The sequence below is a fragment of the Podarcis liolepis genome (assembly GCF_965112155.1).
Source record: "Podarcis liolepis genome assembly, chromosome: 2".
Taxonomy (NCBI): Eukaryota; Metazoa; Chordata; class Lepidosauria; order Squamata; family Lacertidae; genus Podarcis; species Podarcis liolepis.
Window position 1 is genome coordinate 115,879,049 of NC_139555.1, and position 24,065 is coordinate 115,903,113.

Genomic DNA, 24,065 nt, shown 5'->3' on the forward strand with positions numbered 1-24,065 from the left:
TATCATGATACACAATTCCTGTGGCTGGAGGCTCTACACTTAGGATTGGGCATATAAAGTCCAAGAGTGTCTGGTATTATAAGCAAATCGTGTAAATCTTAGAGACTGGGGTTGTTTGTGAGAGTGAGTGAGTGGGATAATAATTTTTAGCGCCCCTTTGTAATGGCTTGGTTCTCCTGCACAGACGCGAGACAACTCCAGTAGTAATTATCTCAGGTTTATTGCTCAAACTCATAAATCACTGTGGAGCTCAGTCCTCGGCCTGTTCATCCCAGCTTGCAGTTGCCAAGTCCTCCAGCAAAGAAGCCCCCACTTTCGCTTTCTTTTCCCCTCTCGCAGATTCTCTCGAGCCTACGATTTTTTGGACAGGCTATTTCCGGGGTCTCTGTGTCAGACCTCAAACTGGAGATAACAGTCTGTACCCCCCCGGCACCCCCTCTTCCTGCTCCTTGTTCTTTGCTCCTGCTGCAGCTTGGCTGCTCCTCCCCTGCTTCACATTCCAACCGAATCACATCTCTTGCATTCTCAGGCTCTGTCAGAGGAGCCACGAGAGGCTTGAGATTCACGGAGCTGACACCCTGTAATCTTGTCCGTCCCTAAGCTTCCTTGGAAATACTGTGGTACAACCTTGGTGTAAATTTCAAAATAAGTACACAAAGCCAACAAAGAGACTCAGAGGTTTATAGTGGCACCAGCTTTCCTGGTCAAGAGTCCACTTTGTCAGACTGCAGCCCACAAAAGCTTAGGCCATAATACATTTATCTCTCTATGAGGGCTGCAAAAGATGAATAAACAGAAGCGTAGTTCATCTATGGAATCCATCCTACAGGAGACAGTGATGGCCAGCAACTTGGATAGCTTGAAAAAAAGGATAAGACTGACGTCCCTGCTCTGCCCTCGCAATCCTAGGCAATAATGCTTCTTAATACTAGTTTCTGGAAAGCACATTAAGGCAGAGAAGACTCTTGTGCTCCAGTCCTGCTTGCCGGTTTCCCACAGGCATCTGGTTGGCCTCTGTGAGAAGAGGATGCTGGACTAGGTGGGCCTTTGCCTGATCCAGCAGGCTCTTCTTAGGTTCCAATATATTGCAATATTTCATCTGTTCAGTTCCCTTTTTGTCTTTCTTGAAAGTCTAACAGGTTTTTTTTCCTCCCAGACTCCCAAACAGGTGAGGAAGATGAAAGTCAGAATTCTATGGAGCCACCTGTCAATTCATTGGGAAGAACAAAGAAACTGAGGATACAAGAACAAACTCAAAAAGGAGAGAAACTATTTGAATGTATGAAGTGTGGAACGAGCTTTAGTCATAGTCAAGCACTTAGAATACACCAACGTACTCACACAGGGGGAAAACCATTTAAATGCATAAAATGTGGAAAGAGCTTCAGTGATAGTGGATCACTTAGAATACACCAACGAACTCACACAGGGGAGAAACCATTTAAATGTATTGAATGTGGAAAGAGCTACAGTCAAAGTGGAGGCCTTAGAATACACCAACGAACTCATACAGGGGAAAAACCATTTAAATGTGTGGATTGTGGAAAGAGCTTCAGTGAAAGTGGAAAACTTAGAATACATCAACGAACTCACACAGGGGAGAAACCATTTGAATGTGTGGATTGTGGAAAGAGCTTCAGTCGAAGTGGGACACTTAGAATACACCAACGAACTCACACAGGGGAGAAACCATATAAATGTGTGGATTGTGGAAAGAGCTACAGTCAAAGTGGAGAACTTAGAATACACCAACGAATTCACACAGGGGAGAAACCATTTAAATGTATGGAATGTGGAAAGAGCTTCAGTCGAAGTGGAGAACTTAGAGTACACCAACAAACTCACACAGGGGAAAAACCATTTAAATGTATGGAAAGAGCTTCAGTGTTAGTGGATCACTTAGAATACACCAACGAATTCACACAGGGGAGAAACCATTTAAATGTATTGAATGTGGAAAGAGCTACAGTCAAAGTGGAGAACTTAGAGTACACCAACGAATTCACACAGGGGAGAAACCATTTAAATGTATGGAATGTAGAAAGAGCTTCAGTCGAAGTGGAGAACTTAGAGTACACCAACAAACTCACACAGGGGGAAAACCATTTAAATGTATGGAATGTGGAAAGAGCTTCAGTGATAGTGGATCACTTAGAATACACCAACGAAATCACACAGGGGAGAAACCATTTAAATGTATTGAATGTGGAAAGAGCTACAGTCGAAGTGGAGAACTTAGAGTACACCAACGAACTCACACAGGGGAAAAACCATTTAAATGTATGGAATGTGGAAAGAGCTTCAGTCAAAGTGGAAAACTTAGAAGACATCAACGAACTCACACAGGGGAGAAACCTTTTGAATGTGGAAAGAGCTTCAGTCAAAGTGGAACACTTAGAAGATATCAACAAACTCACACAGGGGGAAAACCACAGATACATTGATAAACTGCATAGGTGTTTTTTACCTTTCCTACTATGCTTCCTTGCAATACTGACAAAATCAAACCATGCCAATGCTTTCAGCCCCAGAAGAGGACCCTTGGTGTCAAAAGAAAGCAGTCTGGTGCCACATTTCGCAGCAGTTACTTTAACACACTCTACCTGGGGCTGCAACATCAACAACTTTTTCCAGGGAGCCTTCTCTTCTCATGAGGTGGCCAAAATATTGAAGCCTCAGCTTCAGCATGTTTCCTTCCAGTGAGCACTCAGGGCTGATCTCCTTCAGAATGGATAGGTTTGATCTTCTTGCAGTCCATGGGACTCTCAAGAGTCTCCTCCAGCACCATAATTCAAAAGCATCAATTCTTCGGCGATCAGCTTTCTTTATCGTCCCGCTCTCACTTGCATACCTCACTACTGGGAAAACCATAGCTTTAACTTTACGGACCTTTGTTGGCAAGGTGATGTCTCTGCTTTTTAAGATGCTGTCTAGGTTTGTCATTGCTTTTCTCCCAAGAAGCAGGCGCTTTTTAATTTCGTGACTGCTGTCACCATCTGCAGTGATCATGGAGCCCAAGAAAGTAAAATCTCTCACTGCCTCCATTTCTTTCCCTTCTTTTTGCCAGGAGGTGATGGGACCAGTGCCCATGATCTTTGGTTTTTTGATGTTGAGCTTCAGACCATATTTTGCGGTCTCCTCTTTCACCCTCATTAAAAGGTTCTTTAATTCCTCTTCACTTTCTGCCATCAAGGTTGTGTCATCTGCATATCTGAGGTTGTTGATATTTCTTCCGGCAATCTTAATTCTGGCTTGGGATTCATCCACTCCAGCCTTTCGCATGTTGAATTCCGCATATAAGTTAAATAAGCGGGGAGCAATATACAGCCTTGTTTTACTCTTTCCCAACTTTGAACCAATCAGTTGTTCCATATCTAGTTCTAACTGTAGCTTCTTGTCCCACATATAGATTTCTTATGTTAAGGAAATTAGGGGGCACATCTTTAAAGTTATTAAATGTTACAGATATTATGCCTGAATGTATCCTTTCAACTTGACAGCTCAGGGAAGTTACCGTATTTTTTGCTCTATAAGACTCACTTTTTCCCTCCTAAAAAGTAAGGGGAAATGTGTGTGGGTCTTATGGAGTGAATGCAGGCTGCACAGCTCTCACAGAAGCCAGAACAGCAAGAGGGATTGCTACTTTCACTGCGCAGCGATCCCTCTTGCTGTTCTGGCTTCTGAGATTCAGAATACTTTTTTTCTTGTTTTCCTCCTCCAAAAACTAGGTGCGTCTCTAGGTGCATCTTATAGAGCAAAAAATACGGTACCTAGCTTTAAAAATAATATAAAATCAACTCCTTTGCCAGTTTCCTCCATTCCAAAGCTATTTTCCCCTTGAAAAAGGACTCCAGGAAGTGTCCAGGGGTGACAATTGCTGAGCTGGGCCAAGGAAAGCCTAATCCCATCACCAAACTTGCCAAGGGGCCAGACATGCAAAGGAAGTTCTATTGTACTTTGGGTGATGGGCCTTCAGAGGTGTTTGCCTATGCTAATCTTATACCTGAGTCTTGCCCTGACAAGGGCATGCTTATGCTAATCTTGTACCAATGACTTGTCTGGACATGTTTGCCAAGGTTAGACTAGTGTAACCCCTGTCTACCCCTCCGCTATTGTGACATGTCAGTGATGTAACAATCATATAGCAATGATGCTCTACGAACTGTACTCTGGGATATGGTGGGAAAGTTTTAAAAGTCTTTGTCACCCCATGCTCGGGGTTCAAAATTTCTCTTTTAGCCTGTTGCGCAATAAACTTTGGTCTACAGCTATTTGCTCCAGTCGGTGGCTGGATTGCGATCCTGGATTGCAAGGGACCTGCGGGCTCTTCCCAACGAGCTGGTTTGATTGAACAGCCTCACACCTAGATTTTTCCCTAACACACAGGAGACAGATGAGGTGATCAGGCACTCCCATTTCTTTAAGAACTTGCCATAGTTTGCTGTGGTCGACACAGTCAGATGCTTTTGCGTAGTCAATGAAGCAGAAGTAGATGTCTTTCTGGAACTCTCTAGCTCTCTCCATAATCCAGCATGTTTGCAATTTGGTCTCTGGTTCCTCTGCCCCTTCGAAATCCAGCTTGCACTTCTGGGAGTTCTCAATCCACATACTGCTTAAGCCTGCCTTGTAGAATTTTAAGCATAACCTTACTAGCGTGTGAAATGAGCGCAATTGTGCAGTAGTTGGAACATTCTTTGGCACTGCCCTTCTTTGGGATTGGGATACAGACTGACTTTCTCAAATCCTCTGGCCACTGCTGAGTTTTACAAAGTTGCTGGCATATTGAGTGTAGCACATTAACAGCATCATCTTTTAAATTTTTGGTTTTCAAGGAAGAAGCAGCCCTGGAAAATAAGGCAGGAATTCACCTTGAATCTTGCTAACAAAATCCTTTCATAGCTTTTTGTGAGGGTGTGACTGCTAATCTTAAAGCCAGGATGAGCACTAAGAATTGGGCATCATTTCCTCTGTTATAAAAAATAAAATAAAATACTTGTTCTGCTTCTAAAGAAACCCTTTAGAATGCATTCTTATTTTTTTTCATTAAAAAATTCAAACAGCTGTGCAAAGGTGCTCCTGTGCAATACAATGTCAGAATAACAAAATAATGAAACATCTCACTAGAGCCTTGTTTTTTAAATATACAGCTAAAAAACCTTAAAACTCCTACAACACTTACCAAATACAAATCTAATAGCAGGGACTAGGAGGCAACCTGATGTTCAAGGCTTCACCCCCCCCCCAAACTCTGAGCTTTTGGTTTCTCTTTAGACACTCATCTGTGGTCGCCTGGAGCATTTGAGGGGAAAGAGAGAGAACATTCTGGCATATGAAGCAAACATAGAAAAAGGAAGTGACAACCTGTTTGTAATGGAGGCTTACAAGTTAGACAGGAAAATTGGCTTCCAGGTGGAAAAATCAAAATTGGAGACAGAATTGTTAGAACCCAAAACTAATAACTTGTCAAAAATGTATAACTTGCTGTTGAAATGGAATACACAGGATGAAACGGTTAAATCAGCTATAATCAGGTGGGCACAGGATATTGGTTATAACATTATGTTTGCTGACTGGGAACGGTTGTGGACCACCGGTATGAAATTTACGGCATGTAATGCCTTAAAAGAAAACATTATGAAAATGATTTATAGGTGGTACATGACCCCAGTCAAGCTTGCAAAAATCTACCACTTGCCTGATAATAAATGCTAGAAATGTAAAGAGATTGAAGGTATATTCTTTCACCTTTGGTGGACATGCCCAAGGATTAAGGCTTTCTGGGAAATGATATATAATGAAATGAAAAAGGTACTTAAATATACCTTTTTGAAGAAACCAGAGGCCTTTCTCCTGGGTATGGTTGGCCAATTGGTGTCAAAGAAGGATAGAACATTCTTCATGTATGCTACAACAGCAGCAAGAATACTCATCGCAAAGTATTGGAAGATAGACGATCTACCCACCGTGGAAGAATGGGAGATGAAGGTTATAGACTATATGGGACTGGCAGAAATGGCCGGCAGAATCCGAGACCAGGGAAGAGAGATGGCGGAAGAAGATTGGAAGAAATTTAAGGACTATCTTAAGAAACATTGTAAAATTATTGAATGTTAGAACGATGTTGGTTTAGAAATTAAGTGGTTTCTAGCTGTAATGATTATGCAATCAAGAAAAGAAAGGTTAAAAATTAAATAGAAATTAGGGGAGGGATTTGCTGAATTAAATAATTAGAGATTGGAATACAGAAAGGGGAGGTATGAGGAGGTCGGGAAAGTAAATTATAAGAAAATAAGGGATTAAAATTATACTTGTTGTTTGTGTTTTGTTTGTATTTTTGTTTTTTGTTTTATATAATTTTTTGTTGTTTTTTAATATCATATTTATTGCAATTTTCAAAAACTACAGAAAAAAAAGAAAAAAGAAAACATTTACCATTTAAACCTTATTTTCAATGACATCTTTTCAAGACTTCCCCACACCTCCCCTTCTTGTATTCCACATCCACTTATTTAGTTCAACAAGTTCTTATTCATTATTCAATTTAGTTCATTTTGTATAGCCACTTTCACCTTATAATCCACAGTCTTTGTACATTCGAATCTTTTTCTAAAGTCGATCCCAATTCCTTTCCACGAATTCCCCTTTTTTGTACTCGTAGCAAAACAAAATAAAAAAGAAGAAAAATTCAAAATATAATTATACACCCTTTGGATTCCAAAACTCCAGCCCCCGTTTTCCCGTTTTGATCCCCAATGTCCATCAGTCTATCTGCTATCAGCCTGGAGACCTCACATCCGAGGCTCTTAATTTTCTCACAGTTCCTCTTTGCCGGTTTTTATATCAAACACCAATTCTCGGAGAAGCTCTGTCTCGAAGATGTCCATTTTCCTCCCATCTAGGCCTCTATATTTAAAAGTGGAGCTCAAATCTTGTTTCTTAATCCTTTTGAGTCTGAATGTCCCAAAAGCTCCAACTTCCGTCTTGATCAAATTTGTAATCCATAGGTCTTCAGATCTCCACATCAGGAGATCTCTCCGATCTTCATTATCTAGTTCAAACCAAATTTTCATCATCCAATTCTTGTTTTCCTTTATGTCCTTCCTAGCAGGCCTCTGGCCTTCCTTGATCTTCTGTGGCGTTGTAACTCCTCCTTCATTCCTTTCCAAATCATCATGTATCCCTTGTTCCCCTTTCTCAAATTTCTCAGGTTTCTTTTCCTGCTCAGCTGCAAAAACTTTTGATTCCGCTACAAGTTGAGTCAAGTCCCTTCCAGTTTCAGTAAATTTGTTTACTGTTTCATTCAGTGTAGTAGCCCTCGCAGTCAAAATATTGCTTTGTTCTTGAAGCTTTCCCAGGAGATAAAAAGTCCTGTTCAGCTCTATCGGTATTTTTCCACTTACAGCCATTCTTGTAATATCCCAAAAACCCCTTTAGATGGATTATGGTTACTTAGTATCCTTCCAGTTCCAACCCAAAAGTCAAAGTAACTTGTTCTTCCTTGTTTTCAACAATTTATATCCAAATTGTAACAAATCTAACCAGCAAAGTCACAGAAACAAAGTTCTCTTTTTATTCCCCAACTTTGACAGCTACTTTGACAGCTGTCAAAATCTTCTGTATTTCTTCACCAGGCTCTCTCGCGGATCATCCCCGGTTCCCGGGGGGTTTCACTTTAACTCTCAAAATCAACTCTTATCCTCCAGCAAAGTTACTTGTACTTTCCAATCGTGAAATTAATAACTTTTATCCAATAAAGAAAAGGATGTTCTCTCAACCTTAGTTATCTTGTCCTTGCTTTAAATTGTTTACAGTGCGGGGAGACGGGCTTCCTCTTTGTGCCTTCCCCGATCGTGCCAAATCCAAGAAAAAGAAAAATTTCCCTTTTAAGTCCAATTTCCGTATTACTCACCGGTTGTTGCTTTTAGTCCAAATATTCAGAAGAAGTCAGCGCTCTCCGTCAATGGCATGTGGCTTCACTCAGCAGGGGAAGCAGAGGACTCTCAGCACCGCGCCGCTCCCCGTCCCCCGTTCCGTAGCCTTTAAAAAGGCTCCTTTGTGGGTCGGGGGCGCAAACGGTGCCCGCTGAGTCACCAAGTCCACGGGCTTCCGCTCCCGTGGTTTTTAAGGGTCCCCGCTTCGCCGGCGCGGCAGGACCCGACCCCTGCTGAGCAGATTCCCTCTGGAGCTCGGAAGGAATCCACCATTCGACGATAGCGCTAACCCGGAAGTCATTTTATATAAATTTTTGAAAACTTCAATAAATATCTTTTTTTAAAAAGTGTTATAAGTTTAATGTACATATAATGCTGTGCTTGAATGCATTGTAATAAAAATACTATAAAGGGAAGTTTCTCTTAGACTTAGGCAAGAGGTTCCACTCAGACAGAAATTATTATTATTATTATTATTATTATTATTATTATTATTATTATTATTATTATTTAATGATCTTCCTCTGTTTCACTTCAGATAATTCAGTGGGGCCTCTTCTCAGTTCATTCTCTTCTGGATCAGTGCCTTAATCCTTTGAAGATTTTGTATATCCCATAATAGTCATTGAGGTGGCCCCAGATGTTGTTGTCCAGATCCCATCCGCTTCAGCCAGCAGGGCAGACAGTCAAGGATGATAGAAACTCTAATCTGGACCTCACCACCTGGACTCTGCTGCCCTATATACTTCCTATTGAAACAAATGTGAAAATAAATTTTGGACGCTATAGATTTATCCTGGTCTGGTGCATGCAATGTCTTTTGTTTTGCAGCTGTGTGATTTGTGCTCATATTGTATTGTGGTGGCCATTAGCTATAAACAATAAAATTTATAGATACAGTAGATTGAACTGCAAAAATAAGTAATAAAATAATAAAACTATTTATATATTTTTTTGGTCCTCACTCCCAAATGGTGTGTGTGTTTTTGCTTATATTGGGGGTGGGGTGGGGGGCGGAGAAGCATGAAGGCCAAAACCGCTCCCCTCCTCTGTTGAATGGATGCAGGAGACCAGAGGCAGTGAATAAAAAAGCAGGGAAAGACAAACCCTCCAAGTGCCACTATTTTCCAGGGATGTCCCTGATTTAGAGAAGCCGTCCTGGTTTCTGATTTGACCCCAGAATGTCCCGCTTTTCCTTAGGGTCTCCCTATTTTCATTGAAGAAATGCTGGAGGGAATGGAATTATGCGAACCCCGGGCCCTCTGAAGGCAATCCTGTATAGGAAAGTTTTTTAATGTTTAATGTTTTGTTATGTTTTTTATATATGTTGGAAACTGCCCAGAGTGGCTGGGGCAGTGTAATAAGATGTGCGGTGTATAAATAATAAAATTATATTTATGGAATGGGATGTTCCTATTTTCATCAGAGAAATGTTGGAGGGTTTGGAAAGGTCGGTTGCTGGAGCTAAGTGACTGCATGATCCCAACCAGAAGAGCTGGAAACTGGACTGCCTCCTCCAGCTACCCATTCGGGCTGCAGGCATAGCTGTCAACCTTCCCTTTTTTTGCGGGAAATTCCCTTATTCCAGTGCCATTTCCCACTGCTATCCCGGATTGTTAGATATCCTGTAGACTGTCCCTGGGACAGGTGAGGCTGCTGATCCCTTATTTTCAAATCTGAAAATTGACAGCTATGGCTGCAGGGTGGCATCGTCCCAGCTTTCTGAAAATATTTACTGATGAGGTAACCAGTGACTGTACATCGGATCACAAGGAGACTTACCGTATTTGTGCAACATTCTGGATAGCATATAAGATGCCAGGTAGATTCCAATGATACAATAAATTTTGAGGAACAGCGCAAGGGGGCGCATCCAGCCTCGCAGCCTCCCAGGGCCCAACCCACAGCCAGCGAGCTCCGATGCCCAGAGAGGCAGGAAACGGGGCCAGGCAGGGGGACTCGAGAGCGGCTGCACTTTCCTGTCCCCCGCCGAGGAGAGCGGAGGAGCAGCGGCCCGTGGCCTGGCGAGTTTCCCCGGAGAGGAGTCGGATTCCGGTGCAGGGACGGAGCGAGGAGTCCGAGGTGCGGGAGGGGGAAGGAGGGGGAGACCAGGTGGGCCTGGCAGGATGAGGCCCCGAGTGGAGTCAGAGGCTGCAGGGCGCCCCCCCCTAACCGGGCAGGAAGGGGAAGGGGCGCAGCTGAGGGGCAGGGCATCTGCAGGAGGGCGCAGGGGCAAACATCTCTGGCTCAGGCTGGCACGGACCCTGCCGGAGACCCTGGGGAGCTGCTCCCTTCAGTCCTGAGCTCAAGGGGCAGAATGAGGGGTCCAAGGCAGCTGCTGCTTCCCGATGGACGATGCATATAGTCGCCCGGGGCTTTTGCCGCCCCTCTCCCTGTCCCTCAGCAGGGAGCCCAGCCCATTTCGACGGTCCTCCCCACGGCGGAGAGTGAAGGGGAGGCGGGGGAGGGGGAGGAAGAGCAGTGCAGCGGAGGGGGGGGGGCTCTTACTGTGCAGCCCCCTGACACCCTTTGCAGGCCACTACTCCTGCCTCCCTTCCTCTGCCAGTGTCATTGATAAACCTATCGCCCTCCTTTGTGAATTGGTCTGATCGCCTTTGAAAGCTCTCTTTGCCACCACCATCACCGCATCTTGTGGCAATGATGTCCATCAGATTCATTTAGCAAGGAAATGGTTTCTTTTGCCTGTCCCAAATCAAGGTACGCTGTGCCTACACATGGAGGCTCTGTTGTTCTGTCACGGCTAATAAAACAGCTAATAGATCTTTTCCCCGGAGAATGCATCTGATCTTTTCCCGAGCTGTCAAAGCTAGTGACCTCTTGTGTCTGCGTGTGAATAAGTGAGACAGGCGTAAGCCTGTCTCATTAATTGTTTTATTTCCACCTTCCTCAGTAAGGCTGCAGAGTTTTCAGATGAAGGCTGAGGGTTGAAGTGGGTGACAGTTTAGAGAATGCAGAGGAAAGGAGGATTCTTAAGATGTGTGGCATATGGAAATGAATTAATGATAATAAAAACGTTGAAGACAGTATTGTGAAAGACTGAGGAAGGCGAAATTGAAATTAGCTATTCATGTTCAGATTAATACTCCTTTCATTTCTATACTGCTTCATATTTTTAAGAAAAAAATCTAATTAGTAATTAGAGAGAAATCTCATTGCAATTTGTGTCCATTGGATGTTGAGAACATTTACTCTGTAGATCCAGGAGTTCTCTCCTCCTGATAGTCTCAGATTTGATTGTTCTTTCTGATAGAGCAGAAGGAACGAAACATTTATGGGCTTAAAGCTGCAGTGATTCTGGAGGCCACATTCCAGTGAGCTTTGTGGCTAATGTATGCACATGCATGCACACACTGAAAAGAGATGCAGACCATAAAGTCACATGCACACACGCCAGAGGTGCTGCACACACTCACCAGACATGCCATCTAGCATACATACAAGTCTTGCAAACACAATCAGCATGTTTAGACCTTCCAACCCCAGTGCTGGGCTGGAGGAGAAATAAGAGCACAAGAAGACCCTGCTGAATTAGCAAGGAGATCTGTGGGAAAAAGACCCTTCTGATCATTCTTTAGAAATCCTCTTTAAAGAGCAGCCGGAGGGATCATTTATTTCCGGAGCAGGGCTTTTACCCCATTTCAGCACTGTGCTGCTTTGTGGTGAAATTGGAGTTTAAAATATCTCTCTAAGGGCCCCTTAGGCATCTTTCTCTCCAGAACAGACAGAGATCTTCATCCGATGATCAGATCAGGAGATGGAAACGGCAGGGACTAGCAGGACACACCCTGCGGCTTGGCAAGCCATATGCAGCCAATGGACTGCAAGTTAGAATGTCTTCAGTCAAGAGAGTTTGTGACCATCAAATATAAAATATTTTGGAGTGGGTTGCTTGATTTTTTGGTCAATATTCATTCTGTCAGTTTGTTTCTTAGGCTGTGCGGATACAATACATTTAAAGCACGTGGCTTCCCACAGAGAACCACGGGACTTGTAGTTTATTGCTAAAGTTCCCAACACCCCTAACAAACTGCAGCTCGCAGGATTTCTTGGGTGAAGCCATGTACATTGGTGCCTCGCAAGACGAAATTAATCCGTTCCGCGAGTCTCTTCGTCTTGCGGTTTTTTCGTCTTGCCAAGCATTGCTATTAGCGGCTTAGCGGCTATTAGCGGCTTAGCGGCTATTAGCGGCTTTAAGAAAAAGGAAACAAACTCGCAAGAACTCGCAAGACGTTTTCGTCTTGAGAAGCAAGCCCATAGGGAAATTCGCCTTGCGAAGCACCTCAAAAAGCGAAAAACCCTTTCGTCTAGCGAGTTTTTTGTCTTGCGAGGCATTCGTCTTGCGGGGCACCACTGTACTTTCAATGTTAGGTGGGTCTGTCGCAGCCTTAATCATATACAAAGATCTGTTGCTGCCTTTCCAACATGCTAGAAGTTGCAGCCAGGATCAGCATTCCCTGTCCACTGAATATGCTCAGTCCTCTCACTGGGTTGTTTATGGATTTCCCTCCCTCTGCCTTGGTTCCCCCACCCCCAAATATTATTTGTACTTCCATAAACCTTGATGTTTCCCCCAGTCTTTGGATAACTTCCCCTCGTCCCTGGGTGGAGTCATTTGGGTGACATAATGATTGTCATTCACATCCTGAACATCAGAAATAGAAAGAGTAATAATATATTTCAAAAACTGGTAAATGGTTAAAAAATGTGCTTTTGTTTTTATTCTTGGATTTCATTTTACTTTGTGTTTATTTTTTTCCCCAGCAGGGTGGCATAAAAATGGAAGAGCCGGGACCGAGGAGACCCATTCAAAGGGAGAGACTGGAGTGCAAAGGAAAGAAACCTCCTGCCGGCCAAGTTGGGGCCATCAGGGATCTTCTGACTCGGGCAGATTTATGTCAGATTAAGCAGGAGGCAGAGGAGGGGCAGCCGCAGCAGCACTGGGATGCCCAGAAGCAGGATTTCCTGAAGACGATGCAGCCCCCTCCTTCAGGGTGGGAAACCCCACAGGCTCCCAGTCCTCCCCAATCTGGGAATAGTGTCCTCTCCTTCAGGGGAGCTGCAGATGCCAGTCAGTGGCTCAGTGGGAGAGCAGGGGGGACAGACCAGACCCTGCTCCCAGACACTGAGGGGCTTCTGGGAAAGGTAAGTGCCTTCCTCTCACCTGGGTTTCCAGCACCTGGAGGTCACAGGTCCACTGCCTCTAGACTTTGAGGTTCTGTTTAGCTTTGGTGGTGAATATTCCTCCTCCCTGCACTTTCTCTCTAATCCACTTTAAAAAGGCTTGCTAGACCAAACTTTCTAAATGGGTAGCTGTACAAATTTACCAGCTGTGGTCCTGCACTGGCAGCAAGGCTAACAAACAGGGGAGCTGGGAATGTGCTTGTCCCATTTCTCCCTGCATCTGCCTCCTGACCTAAGTGTTCCAGCTTACCTCATGATTTGGCTGGCCCTGAGGGTGAACTGTGATGAAACCAGACTCTGGTTGATCAGTGGCTTTGTGGTTTGACTGTTCCCACTGATAGCAGTAAAAATAGGAAGCCCTGTTGTTTGTACAGAGTCTCTGATCAGCATGCCTAGCAGAACAGGCTTAAAAAGGTAAAGGGACCCCTGACCATTAGGTCCAGTCGTGACTGACTCTGGGGTTGTAGCGCTCATCTCGCTTTATTGGCTGAGGGAGCCAGTGTACAGCTTCCAGTTCATGTGGCCAGCATGTCTAAGCCGCTGCTTGCGAACCAGAGCAGTGCATGGGAACGCCCTTTATCTTCCTGCCGGAGCTGTACCTATTTATCTACTTGCACTTTGATGGAGCTCACCCCGTCGTGGGGATTCGAACCGCCAACCTTCTGATCGGCAAGTCCTAGGCTCTGTGGTTTACCTCACAGCGCCATTCGTGTCCCAGGACAGGCTTAGGAATCTATTATTATTATTATTATTATTATTATTATTTGCATCCTGCCTATCTGACTGGGTTGCCTCTGCCCATCTGGGTAGCTTCCAACAAAATAAAAACCATCAAAAATTTCCTTGTAAAAGGCTGCCATCGGAAGTCTTCCATTTTGTAGAAATGGCCTTCGGTTTTAAAGAATCGCCCTCTTTAAGGAATCACGTGGTGTAAACATGTATGTTGTCCTCTAGGTCCAAACACACACAGACACACATATAGTAGGAGCAAGCAGTGCTCTAAAGTGCTTATCTTGCAAACTTGCCATCTAGGTTGTTTACTCCTGACCAAAGTTCCTGTTTCCCAAAAGGACAGGAGGGGGAGCAGAGGAGGAAACGGATGGGTTTGAAGGCTCTTTCCACCAGCCGCCTCTCTCCCCTGAGCAACAAGAGCAAAGGGTGTTTGCAGGGCAGGAGGACAGAGGAGGAGGCAGCGAGGGCAGAGGGAGCAGTGGGCGGATACCCCGCCTCTCCCAGGGGGTCCTGATGCAAGCAAGGGGCTTCCTAATTCTCCATGCAAGGGCCACCCATGTATTCAGAGCTGTTCTTTGCAGATTAACTCTTAAATTCCAAGGGACCTACTCTCAGGCCACTAATGTGCATACCATGCCAGCCTTAGGAAGGGAGGTGGGACAGGGAGGTGAAAGGAATTGCCAAAGGTGTTTGAAAATGGGTGGGGGCTCTTGGGAAGGGGGTGCCCAATTAGGGCTTCTCCAGGGGCAGCAGAATGTCTTGGGCAGCAGAATCCCTGCAGGGGCTCTCAGACTCCCTTGGCTTCTTCTTCCCTCCCTCCCAGGAAGCTGAAACTTGCTCTGGATTCTGCGCTCCTCAGGAAGCTGAACCTGCAAACCTGGCTGAGACTGAACCTGCAACCCTGGCCAGGATGGAAGGAGGAAGATGGATGGGTGACCTGGTCAGGCTCTCTCCCGCATCCCTCCCCACAACCTCTGAGCATTCCCTCCCAGGACCCTTGCAGAAATCTGGTGAGTTCCAAGGGAGAGGAGATGGGGACAGGGATAGATGGATGGTGGAGGGAGAAAGAGGAAAAGATGGAGAGGAGACAAATGGAAGGAAGTTCCTGACAGGAAGAAGGAAGGGGTGAGGCCTTCTCCAAAGCAGCTCTTTGTTCCTTGAATCCTTTTCCTAAAGTAGTGGGGGCAGATTTTCTTCCTCCAGGCTTTGAAATCTTAGGTGTATATGCTTATATGCTTCCCATAGTTATTTATAATTCATATATTTAAATTATTTCTATTACCTTTATTTTTTATAGACAGGGTCAGGCTTTTATAGACAGCATCTCACACTTTAAATGCATGCACCTCCCCAGTTTGGTGGGCTTAAGGGACAAAGGACCCATTATCATGATACACAATTCCTGTGGCTGGAGGCTCTACACTTAGGATTGGACATATAAAGTACAAGAGTGTCTGGTATTATAACAAATTGTGTAAACTTGCCAATCTTACAGACTGGGGTTGTTTGTGAGAGTGAATGAGTGGGATAATAATTTATAGCACCCTTGTAATTTTGTCCGTTCCCTAAGCTTCTATGGAGATACTGTGGTACAACCTTGGCACAAATTTCAAATTAAGTACACAAAGCCAACAAAGAGACTCAGAAGTTTATAGTGGCACCAGGTAAAGGTAAAGGGACCCCTGACCATTAGGTCCAGTCGTGACTGACTCTGAGGTTGCGGCGCTCATCTCGCTTTACTGGCTCAGGGAGCCGGCGTACAGCTTCCAGGTCATGTGGCCAGCATGGGTAAGCTACTTCTGGCGAACCAGAGCAGCGCACAGAAACGCCGTTTACCTTCCCGCCGGAACGGTACCTATTTATCTACTTGCACTTTGATGTGTTTTTGAACTGCTAGGTTAGCAGGAGCTAGGACCAAGCAACGGGAGCTCACCCCGTTGCGAGGATTCGAACCACCGACCTTCTGATCGGCAAACCGTGGCTCTGTGGTTTATTCCACAGCGCCACCCGTATCCCTTAAAGAGCCCTTAGAGAGATCCTTTAACTCCAATCTCAGCAGGAATCAGCACAGTGCTAAGATGGGATGGAAGTCCTGATCTGGAGATAAATGACCCCACTGGCTACTCTTTAAAGAGCATTTCTAAAGAACAGTAGGGTCTTTTCTCATAGATGTCATTGCTAATTCAGCAGGGTCTTCTTGTGCTCTTATTTTTCCCCACCCCAGCACTGGGGTTGGAATGTCTAAACATGCTGGTTCATAGCTGTCAACTTTCAGATTTGAAAATAAGGGATCAGCAGCCTCACCTGTCCCCATGTCCCTGTGGCATCACGTATCCTACTCAAAATTCCACTTTGTCAGACTGCAGCCCACAAAAGCTTAGGCCATAATACCTTTATCAGCTTTTAAGGGCTGCAAAAGATGAAAAAACAGAAGCATAGTTCATCTATGGACTTCCATCCTACAGGAGACCGTGAGAGCCAGCAACTTGGATAGCTTGAAAAAAAGGATAAGACTGACGTCTCTGCTCTGCCCTCGCGGTCCTAGGCAATAATGCTTCTTGATACTAGTGTCTGGAAAGCACAGGAAGGCAGAGAAGACTCTTGTGCTCCAATCCTGCTTGCCGGTTTCCCACAGGCATCTGGTTGGCCTCTGTGAGAAGAGGATGCTGGACTAGGTGGGCCTTTGCCTGATCCAGCAGGCTCTTAGTTTCCAATATATTGTAATATTTTTACAGTTACATGTAGCACCTAAGTTTTACTTATTTCACAATGGAGACACTGTTACTTGAGCCTGAGATCATTTCCTCACTTGAAAAGGAAAAATACAGAAATGTGTCTAATAAGCCAATTCCACCATAGATTTGTATTATAAAATGATGGTGCTTTATTAAGTGTGAATGCAGTGATCATGTGTTGCTCTTGCCATTATCTCATCTGCTTTCCAAAAAATTTGGAACATAGAGAGGACAGTGGAGAATGGAGACTGTGTGAAAATGAGAGAAGATGCAGATTGGGATTGACAGGTGTTCAGTTCCTTTTTTGTCTTTCCTGAAAGTCTAACAGGATTCTCTTTCCTCCCAGACTCCCAAACAGGTGAGGAAGATGAAGGTCAGAATTCTATGGAGCCACATGTGAATTTATTGGGAAGAAGAAACTGAGGATACAACAACAAACTCACAAAGGAGAGAAACTATTTGAATGTATGAAGTGTGGAACGAGCTTTAGTCATAGTCAAGCACTTAGAATACATCAACGAACTCACACGGGTGGGAAACCATTTAAATGTATGGAGTGCGGTAAGAGCTTCAGTCAAAGTGGAAATCTTAGAAGACATCAACTAACTCACACGGGTGAGAAACCATTTAAATGTATGGAGTGTGAAAAGAGCTTCAGTACGAATGGAGCACTTACAAGTCATCAGCAAACTCACACAGGGGAGAAACCATTTAAATGTATGGAGTGCGGTAAGAGCTACAGTCACAGTGGAACACTTAGAATTCATCAACGAACTCACACGGGGGAGAAACCATTTAAATGTATTGAATGTAGAAAGATCTTCAGTGAAAGTGGGAAACTTAGAATACATCAACGAACTCACACAGGGGAGAAACCATTTAAATGTATTGAATGTAGAAAGATCTTCAGTGAAAGTGGGAAACTTAGAATACATCAACGAACTCACACAGGGGAGAAACCATTTAAATGTATGGAGTGCGGTAAGAGCTTCAGTCAAAGTGGATATCTTAGAATACATCAACGAACTCACACCGGGGAGAAACCATTTAAATGTATGGAGTGCAGTAAGAGCTTCAGTGAAAGTGAGAAACTTAGAATACACCAACGAACTCACACAGGGGAGAAACCATTTAAATGTATGGAGTGCGGTAAGAGCTTCAGTCAAAGTGGACATCTTAGAATACATCAACGAACTCACACCGGGGAGAAACCATTTAAATGTATTGAATGTAGAAAGATCTTCAGTGAAAGTGGGAAACTTAGAATACATCAACGAACTCACACAGGGGAGAAACCATTTAAATGTATTGAATGTAGAAAGATCTTCAGTGAAAGTGGGAAACTTAGAATACATCAACGAACTCACACAGGGGAGAAACCATTTAAATGTATGGAGTGCGGTAAGAGCTTCAGTCAAAGTGGATATCTTAGAATACATCAACGAACTCACACCGGGGAGAAACCATTTAAATGTATGGAGTACAGTAAGAGCTTCAGTGAAAGTGAGAAACTTAGAATACACCAACGAACTCACACAGGGGAGAAACCATTTAAATGTATGGAGTGCGGTAAGAGCTTCAGTCAAAGTGGACATCTTAGAATACATCAACGAACTCACACCGGGGAGAAACCATTTAAATGTATGGAGTGCAGTAAGAGCTTCAGTCAAAGTGGATATCTTAGAATACACCAACGAACTCACACAGGGGAGAAGCCATTTAATTGTATGGAGTGCGGTAAGAGCTTCAGTACGAATGGAGAACTTACAATACATCAGCGAACTCACACGGGGGAGAAACCATTTAAATGTATTGAATGTAGAAAGGTCTTCAGTCAAAGTGGGAAACTTAGAATACATCAACGAACTCACACGGGGGAGAAACCATTTAAATGTATGGAGTGCGGTAAGAGCTTCAGTCAAAGTGGACATCTTAGAATACATCAACGAACTCACACAGGTGAGAAACCATTTAAATGTATGGAGTGCGGTAAGAGCTTCAGTCAAAGTGGACATCTTAGATTACATCAACGAACTCACGCGGGTGAGAAACCATATAAATGTATGGAGTGCGGTAAGAGCTTCAGTGAAAGTGGGCCACTTAGAATACACCAACGAACTCACACGGGTGAGAAGCCATTTAAATGTATGGAGTGCGGTAAGAGCTTCAGTCAAAGTGGGCCACTTAGAATACACCAACGAACTCACACGGGGGAGAAACCATTTAAATGTATGGAGTGCGGTAAGAGCTTCAGTCACAGTGGAACACTTAGAATACACCAACGAACTCACACAGGGGAGAAGCCATTTAAATGTATGGAGTGTGGAAAGAGCTTCAGTAAAAATGAACACCTTAGAAGACATCAGCTAACACACACACACGATGAAAATTACAGGGTATTCCTGCTTTGAGGCAAAGAAAGCCCTGCAAAATGCTTACAAAGCTGCCCTGACAGCTGAAAATTCTATCAGATATCAAGCCTATCTTGCTGTCCGAGCCCTAAAAAAAGAGTATAAAGACCTAATACTGCACCAAAAGAATGCGTATACCAGAAAATGTCGGCTGGAATTAATTAGTGCGGCAAAAGCAAAAGATCAGACACTATTCTGGAAACTGGTAGTTTCTGGCACCCATAAAGCTTTCCCCCCCTTAACCTCACAAATTCCCCCTAGCCTTTGGGTCTCATTCTTCCAATCTTTGTACGAGGATGCTGAACCTCCACTACGGAATTATAATATAGAACAACTGGCTAAATGGCCTCCAGTTTCAATAACTGAAGTGAAATCATATATAAACCAACTGAAAACGGTCAAAGCCCCAGGCTCATACAGCATTACACCAGAAGTGATAAAAGCACAGGTGGATTGGTGGGCACCTTTCTTAGCCAACCTCTTCACTTACATAGATGACACTGGCCGCATCCCAAGGGAATGGGGAACAGCCATAATAGTCCCAATCTATAAAAAGGGCAACAGAGGGGACCCAGCAAATTATAGGCCGATTAGCTTATTAAGTGTGATTAGTAAACTCTACTCAAAGCACCTCCTTAATAAGTTTACAGAATGGCCAGAGAATGAAGATATTCTGGCAATAGAACAAGCGGGCTTCAGACCCGGAAGGTCCATGATAGATCATTGTCTAACGTTACAACATCTCATCGACAAATACAAATCAGGAGGGCAGGCCTCACTATACGTGGCCTTCGTCGACCTAAAAGCAGCATTTGATACAGTCTCCAGAACCAGACTCTGGGACAGACTACAGGGTACCAATATAGATAGAAGGCTCCTGCTCCTAATTCAGGCACTGCACGCAAATATGGCTCTTAGAGTCAGGTGCTGCCGCCTAGGACACCTAACGGACCCAATAAAAACCTTCAAAGGAGTCAGGCAAGGGCGCCTATTGGCCCCTCTACTATTTGATTTCTATCTAAATAACTTAGTATCTGCACTCAATGACTCAGAACTCCACCCCCACCCCGAAGCTTGCAAATCAGCATATTTCGGTCCTGCTATATGCCGATGATGCGGTAATTCTATCTAGAACCCCCATTGGACTCAAAAGAGCACTAAGAAAGCTCGCAGCATACTGTGAATCTGAACGTCTCAAAATCAACTATCAAAAGACCAAGATACTCGCTTTTGGGGGAAAACCAAAGCTTAGAAGCTGGGAACTCCAAGGCCATAAATTAGAACAAGTCACAAACTACAAGTATCTAGGAATGGTGGTACAGGCCTCAGGAACCAACAAATTACACATAAACTCCACCGGGAGTTCAGTGGAAAAAAACGCAAATTGTATCCTTAAATTCTTCAGAGCACAAGGGGGCTTCTTTGTCCCTGCAGCTCTAAAATTATACAAGGCCAAAACTTTGGCACAAATCCTCTATGGTTCCTTTTTGGACCCGCCTTCCTCTGCTTTCTCCCCACTTGAGAGAGTTCAATCCAGACTTCTTAGAGCGCTCCTCCAAGTCCCCAGATGTGTCTCAAACACATGGGTTAGATTGGAAACGGGGATGATGAGAGTGGAGGCTAGCATCTGCCTAACATCAATTTACAAATGGCTGACATTGAACCTGGATGACCTGGATGGTCGCCAGATTCTGTCTACAGATCTGTAGGCGCAGACCATCGCCCAACTCAAAATAGTCCGGCATGAAAAGCCCCAAACACGGTTCCATGGGTGATTCTGAGTCAACTCCCTGGGACAGTTTATTGTTGTACATTGTTTCTAAATTTAGTGTTGTATATTGTTTTAACTGTCTGTTTTAACCATATTTGCACAGCAGTTTCTATTGTTGTGAATGTCCTCTATTTAAGAGGCTTCTACTTTGTAGCCGCTTATAGTTGTGTTATCTGCGAGTCTTTGTCGGTTTTTAGCTCTCATCTGTTTTAATTATTAGTTTTTTATCCATCCATTATCTGTGTTTAATCTTGTATTTTATTCGGATGTTTTATGCCTGTTCCCTTGTCCTCATTTGCCCTAACAATTACACTGGGCAACAATTTTTTACTTTTTATAATGTTGTCTAGATTTCTACAACTGATTTAGGGTGTTTTTGCACTGCTGAATCAGGAAATGGCATCCGTTTCTCTCCATCAGGTCAGGTTTTTGTGCTATGTTGATTTGAAAAAAATCAGATCTTGTGACAAAATCAATTACATTTTTGTGGCATTATCAGCTGATTTTGTCAACACATATCCTAAATATGTTTTTAAGAGATAAAAATGTTTTTCCAACAACATATATTGATTACCTGATAGAAACATCGATTACTGTAAACTGAATGGTGGGCATTGAGAAAGGTAAAAAGGTAAAGGTACCCCTGCCCGTACGGGCCAGTCTTGACAGACTCTAGGGTTGTGTGCTCATCTCACTCTATAGGCTGGGAGCCAGCGCTGTCCACAGACACTTCCGGGTCACGTGGCCAGTGTGACGAAGCTGCTCTGGCGAGCCAGAGCCGCACACGGAAACGCTGTTTACCTTCCCGCTAGTAAGCGGTCCCTATTTATCTACTTGCACTTGGGGGTGCTTTCGAACTGCTAGGTTGGCAGTACACGTAAATTGCATGTTGCTTCACCATTTTTCAAACTTCGGGGCTTGAACTTCTTTTTCTTGGAACTCCTGGGATGCTCAGCGGCAGGGAGGTATCTCTTCAGAGTCCAACAGTAGTCAGCCATCATGACTGCGTCCCAGCGTCCCTGATACCTGGTCTCCATCTCTTTCATCTCCTGATGGAATCTCTCCCCCTGCTCGTCACTCATTGAACCCAGGTTATCAGGAAACCGGTCCATATGTGAAAATAGGTAGTGCATCTTGACGCTCATGTTGCAGCCCAGGTTTCTGAAAGCAGTCAGCATGTTGTTGACAAGTTCTGCGTAGTTTCTGGCCTTATTGTTGCCAAAAAAGTTATTCACTACCAGAATAAATGCCTTCCACGCTTCCAGTTCCACTTGAGTTCCAGTTGAGTTTTCAGGTCCGCCTTTCACTGCCAAAATGATGGGCTGCCCTTATCTTGTAGATCAGCATTCCAGGCACTCATTACTTGAACTTTGCATAATCTATTGAAGACCTTTTTACTGATAGCATTTTCCAGCTGAATGAAAGGTCCATGTGGTATTGCTTTTAAAACTCATCTCTTTTTTTCTGTGCTCTTGTGTTCCTGTTTTGAGCTGTTTTTATTAAATATTTTCTGCATTGGCTTTTGATCTGTGGAAGGTGACCAGTGAGGGTGGTTTTTTTGTGTGTGTTTCTTAGTTCACAGAAATGTTTTAAAGGAATGTGTGAAAGAATTACGGCTAGGGGAGATTAATGAAAGGGACTGAGGAGTGAAGTGAAGATGGCTGTCAAGTCTCTGAACAGAGATCCACAGCCTAAGGGCCGCGGGCTAGTTCCGGTCCAAATGGGGTTCGGGTCCGGCCCGCAGATGGCCCAGAAATCGCCTCATGGTTCTGATTCATATAGTTTGGGCTGGACCATTTTTTCCTCTCTTCCTGACCGCGGCACCCCTCCTTCCCTTCTTCTGGCTTCTCCCCCACCCTTCGGAGGAAGGGGGCTAGCCTATGATTGGTGCCAGCTGCATTGTTTCCCTCTGATTGGTTGCAGAGTTCTTTCCTCCCTCCTCCCTCCCTCCTCCTAGAGCCTAGGGCCTGGGCTTTGTTTGTGCCAGCGTGATTACTCGATGGCTGCCATTTAAGGCAGCCCCTCTCCGGCCCTCAACTGGCTCACTGCTCCTGCTGCTGCAGCCAGCGAGTGGTTCCGTTCTGAGACACCCTCCCAGGGTTCTGGGGTGTATGAAGCCTTGTTTCCCTGTTTTTAACTCTGCTACCGAAAGCCTTTCCCCCTCGCTGCAGAAGGATACGTGTTCTCCGCTTTCCCATCCTGGAGAGGGAGACGCTTTTGGTAATGGAGTTAAAAACAGGGGAAACAAGGCTTCGCATACCCCAGAACCCTGGGAGGGTGTCTCAGAACGGAACAGATATGCTGCAGTGCAGAACTGGGACCTCTGGAACTTTATTATTGTTTTTTGGTGCAATCTTTGGATCGTGTAGTAATGAGAGAGTGTGTATGCGCACGCACGCTCCGTCCTGCTGCAAGGTTTGAGGATAGCGATCCGGCCCTCAACTTTAAAAGGTTGCTGAGCCCTGTCTCTGGGTGTGCAAAAAAGAATTTGGAAGTGTTTGTTTTCATTCTTGGAGGCCATGCTATTTGACAACCCTCTCTTTTTCAAGAGCTAACTTCAGGGCTATGAGAGGCTAAGGAAAAGCCTTTTGTTTGTTTTTAATAAAAAAAAAAACCTTCAAAATGTGACAAATGTTTGTGGGGCCTCCACCTGTTGCTGCTGCTGCTGCTGAGGGGGCCCTGGATCTCACCCCCAAATGTCTGCCATGATGGTAGCAGGATGGGAGAAGTCAAGTGCCCAGAATCAAAAAGGAAAAGTATTTTCTGCATCTTTCTTGAATGAAATGGGTATGTCTGGAACCTCAGACAAAGCTCATGTTGACAGCATAGAAGCTGTTGTTCAGTAACCATGTCATATTTATCACTGCTCATGAAAAGTCTACCCATCAGAGAAACAAGGCGATATTTCATACAATATAAATGACCGGCAGAATCCGAGACCAGGGAGAAGAGTCGGTGGAAGAAGATTGGAAGAAATTTAAAGATTACTTACAGAAATATTGTAAAATTAATGAATGTTAAAATGATGTTGGATGAAACTTATGTGGTTTGTAGCTATAACGCTATAAGGAGTATGAAAAAAACGGGGTATTAACAGTCAAAAGTTAATGTTACACATTATTTCAAGATTAAAGATTAGGATAAACAAAGAGGGGAAGGATTTGCTGAACTAACAAATTGAACTGGAATACAAAAAGGGAAGTGTGAGGACGTCCGGGAAATAAGCAAATGAAAGAAAGTGATGGAAAGATGGAATTGTTCTCTATCTATTTTTATTTTGTAT

At 44.1% G+C, this 24,065-nt stretch overlaps 1 protein-coding gene and 1 long non-coding RNA gene across 2 annotated transcripts in view; one reads left to right on the forward strand and one right to left on the reverse strand.

The window, feature by feature from the left end:
- Window positions 1–24,065, reverse strand: part of LOC310702089 — a 164,446-nt gene that overhangs the window by 106,771 nt on the left and 33,610 nt on the right. The window lies entirely within an intron of this gene.
- On the forward strand, window positions 14,758–22,322 carry LOC310701361 (uncharacterized protein). The gene is made up of 2 exons (XM_083492129.1): window positions 14,758–14,875; window positions 16,947–22,322. The coding sequence occupies exon 2, from the start codon at window positions 17,068–17,070 to the stop codon at window positions 19,009–19,011; it is 1,944 nt and encodes a 647-aa protein (XP_083348255.1). The 5' UTR covers window positions 14,758–14,875; window positions 16,947–17,067; the 3' UTR covers window positions 19,012–22,322.

Coding starts and splice junctions, on each gene's coding strand:
- LOC310701361 (XM_083492129.1), top strand. CDS start 17,068: ATGAAGTGTGGAACGAGCTTTAGTCATAGTCAAGCACTTAGAATACAT.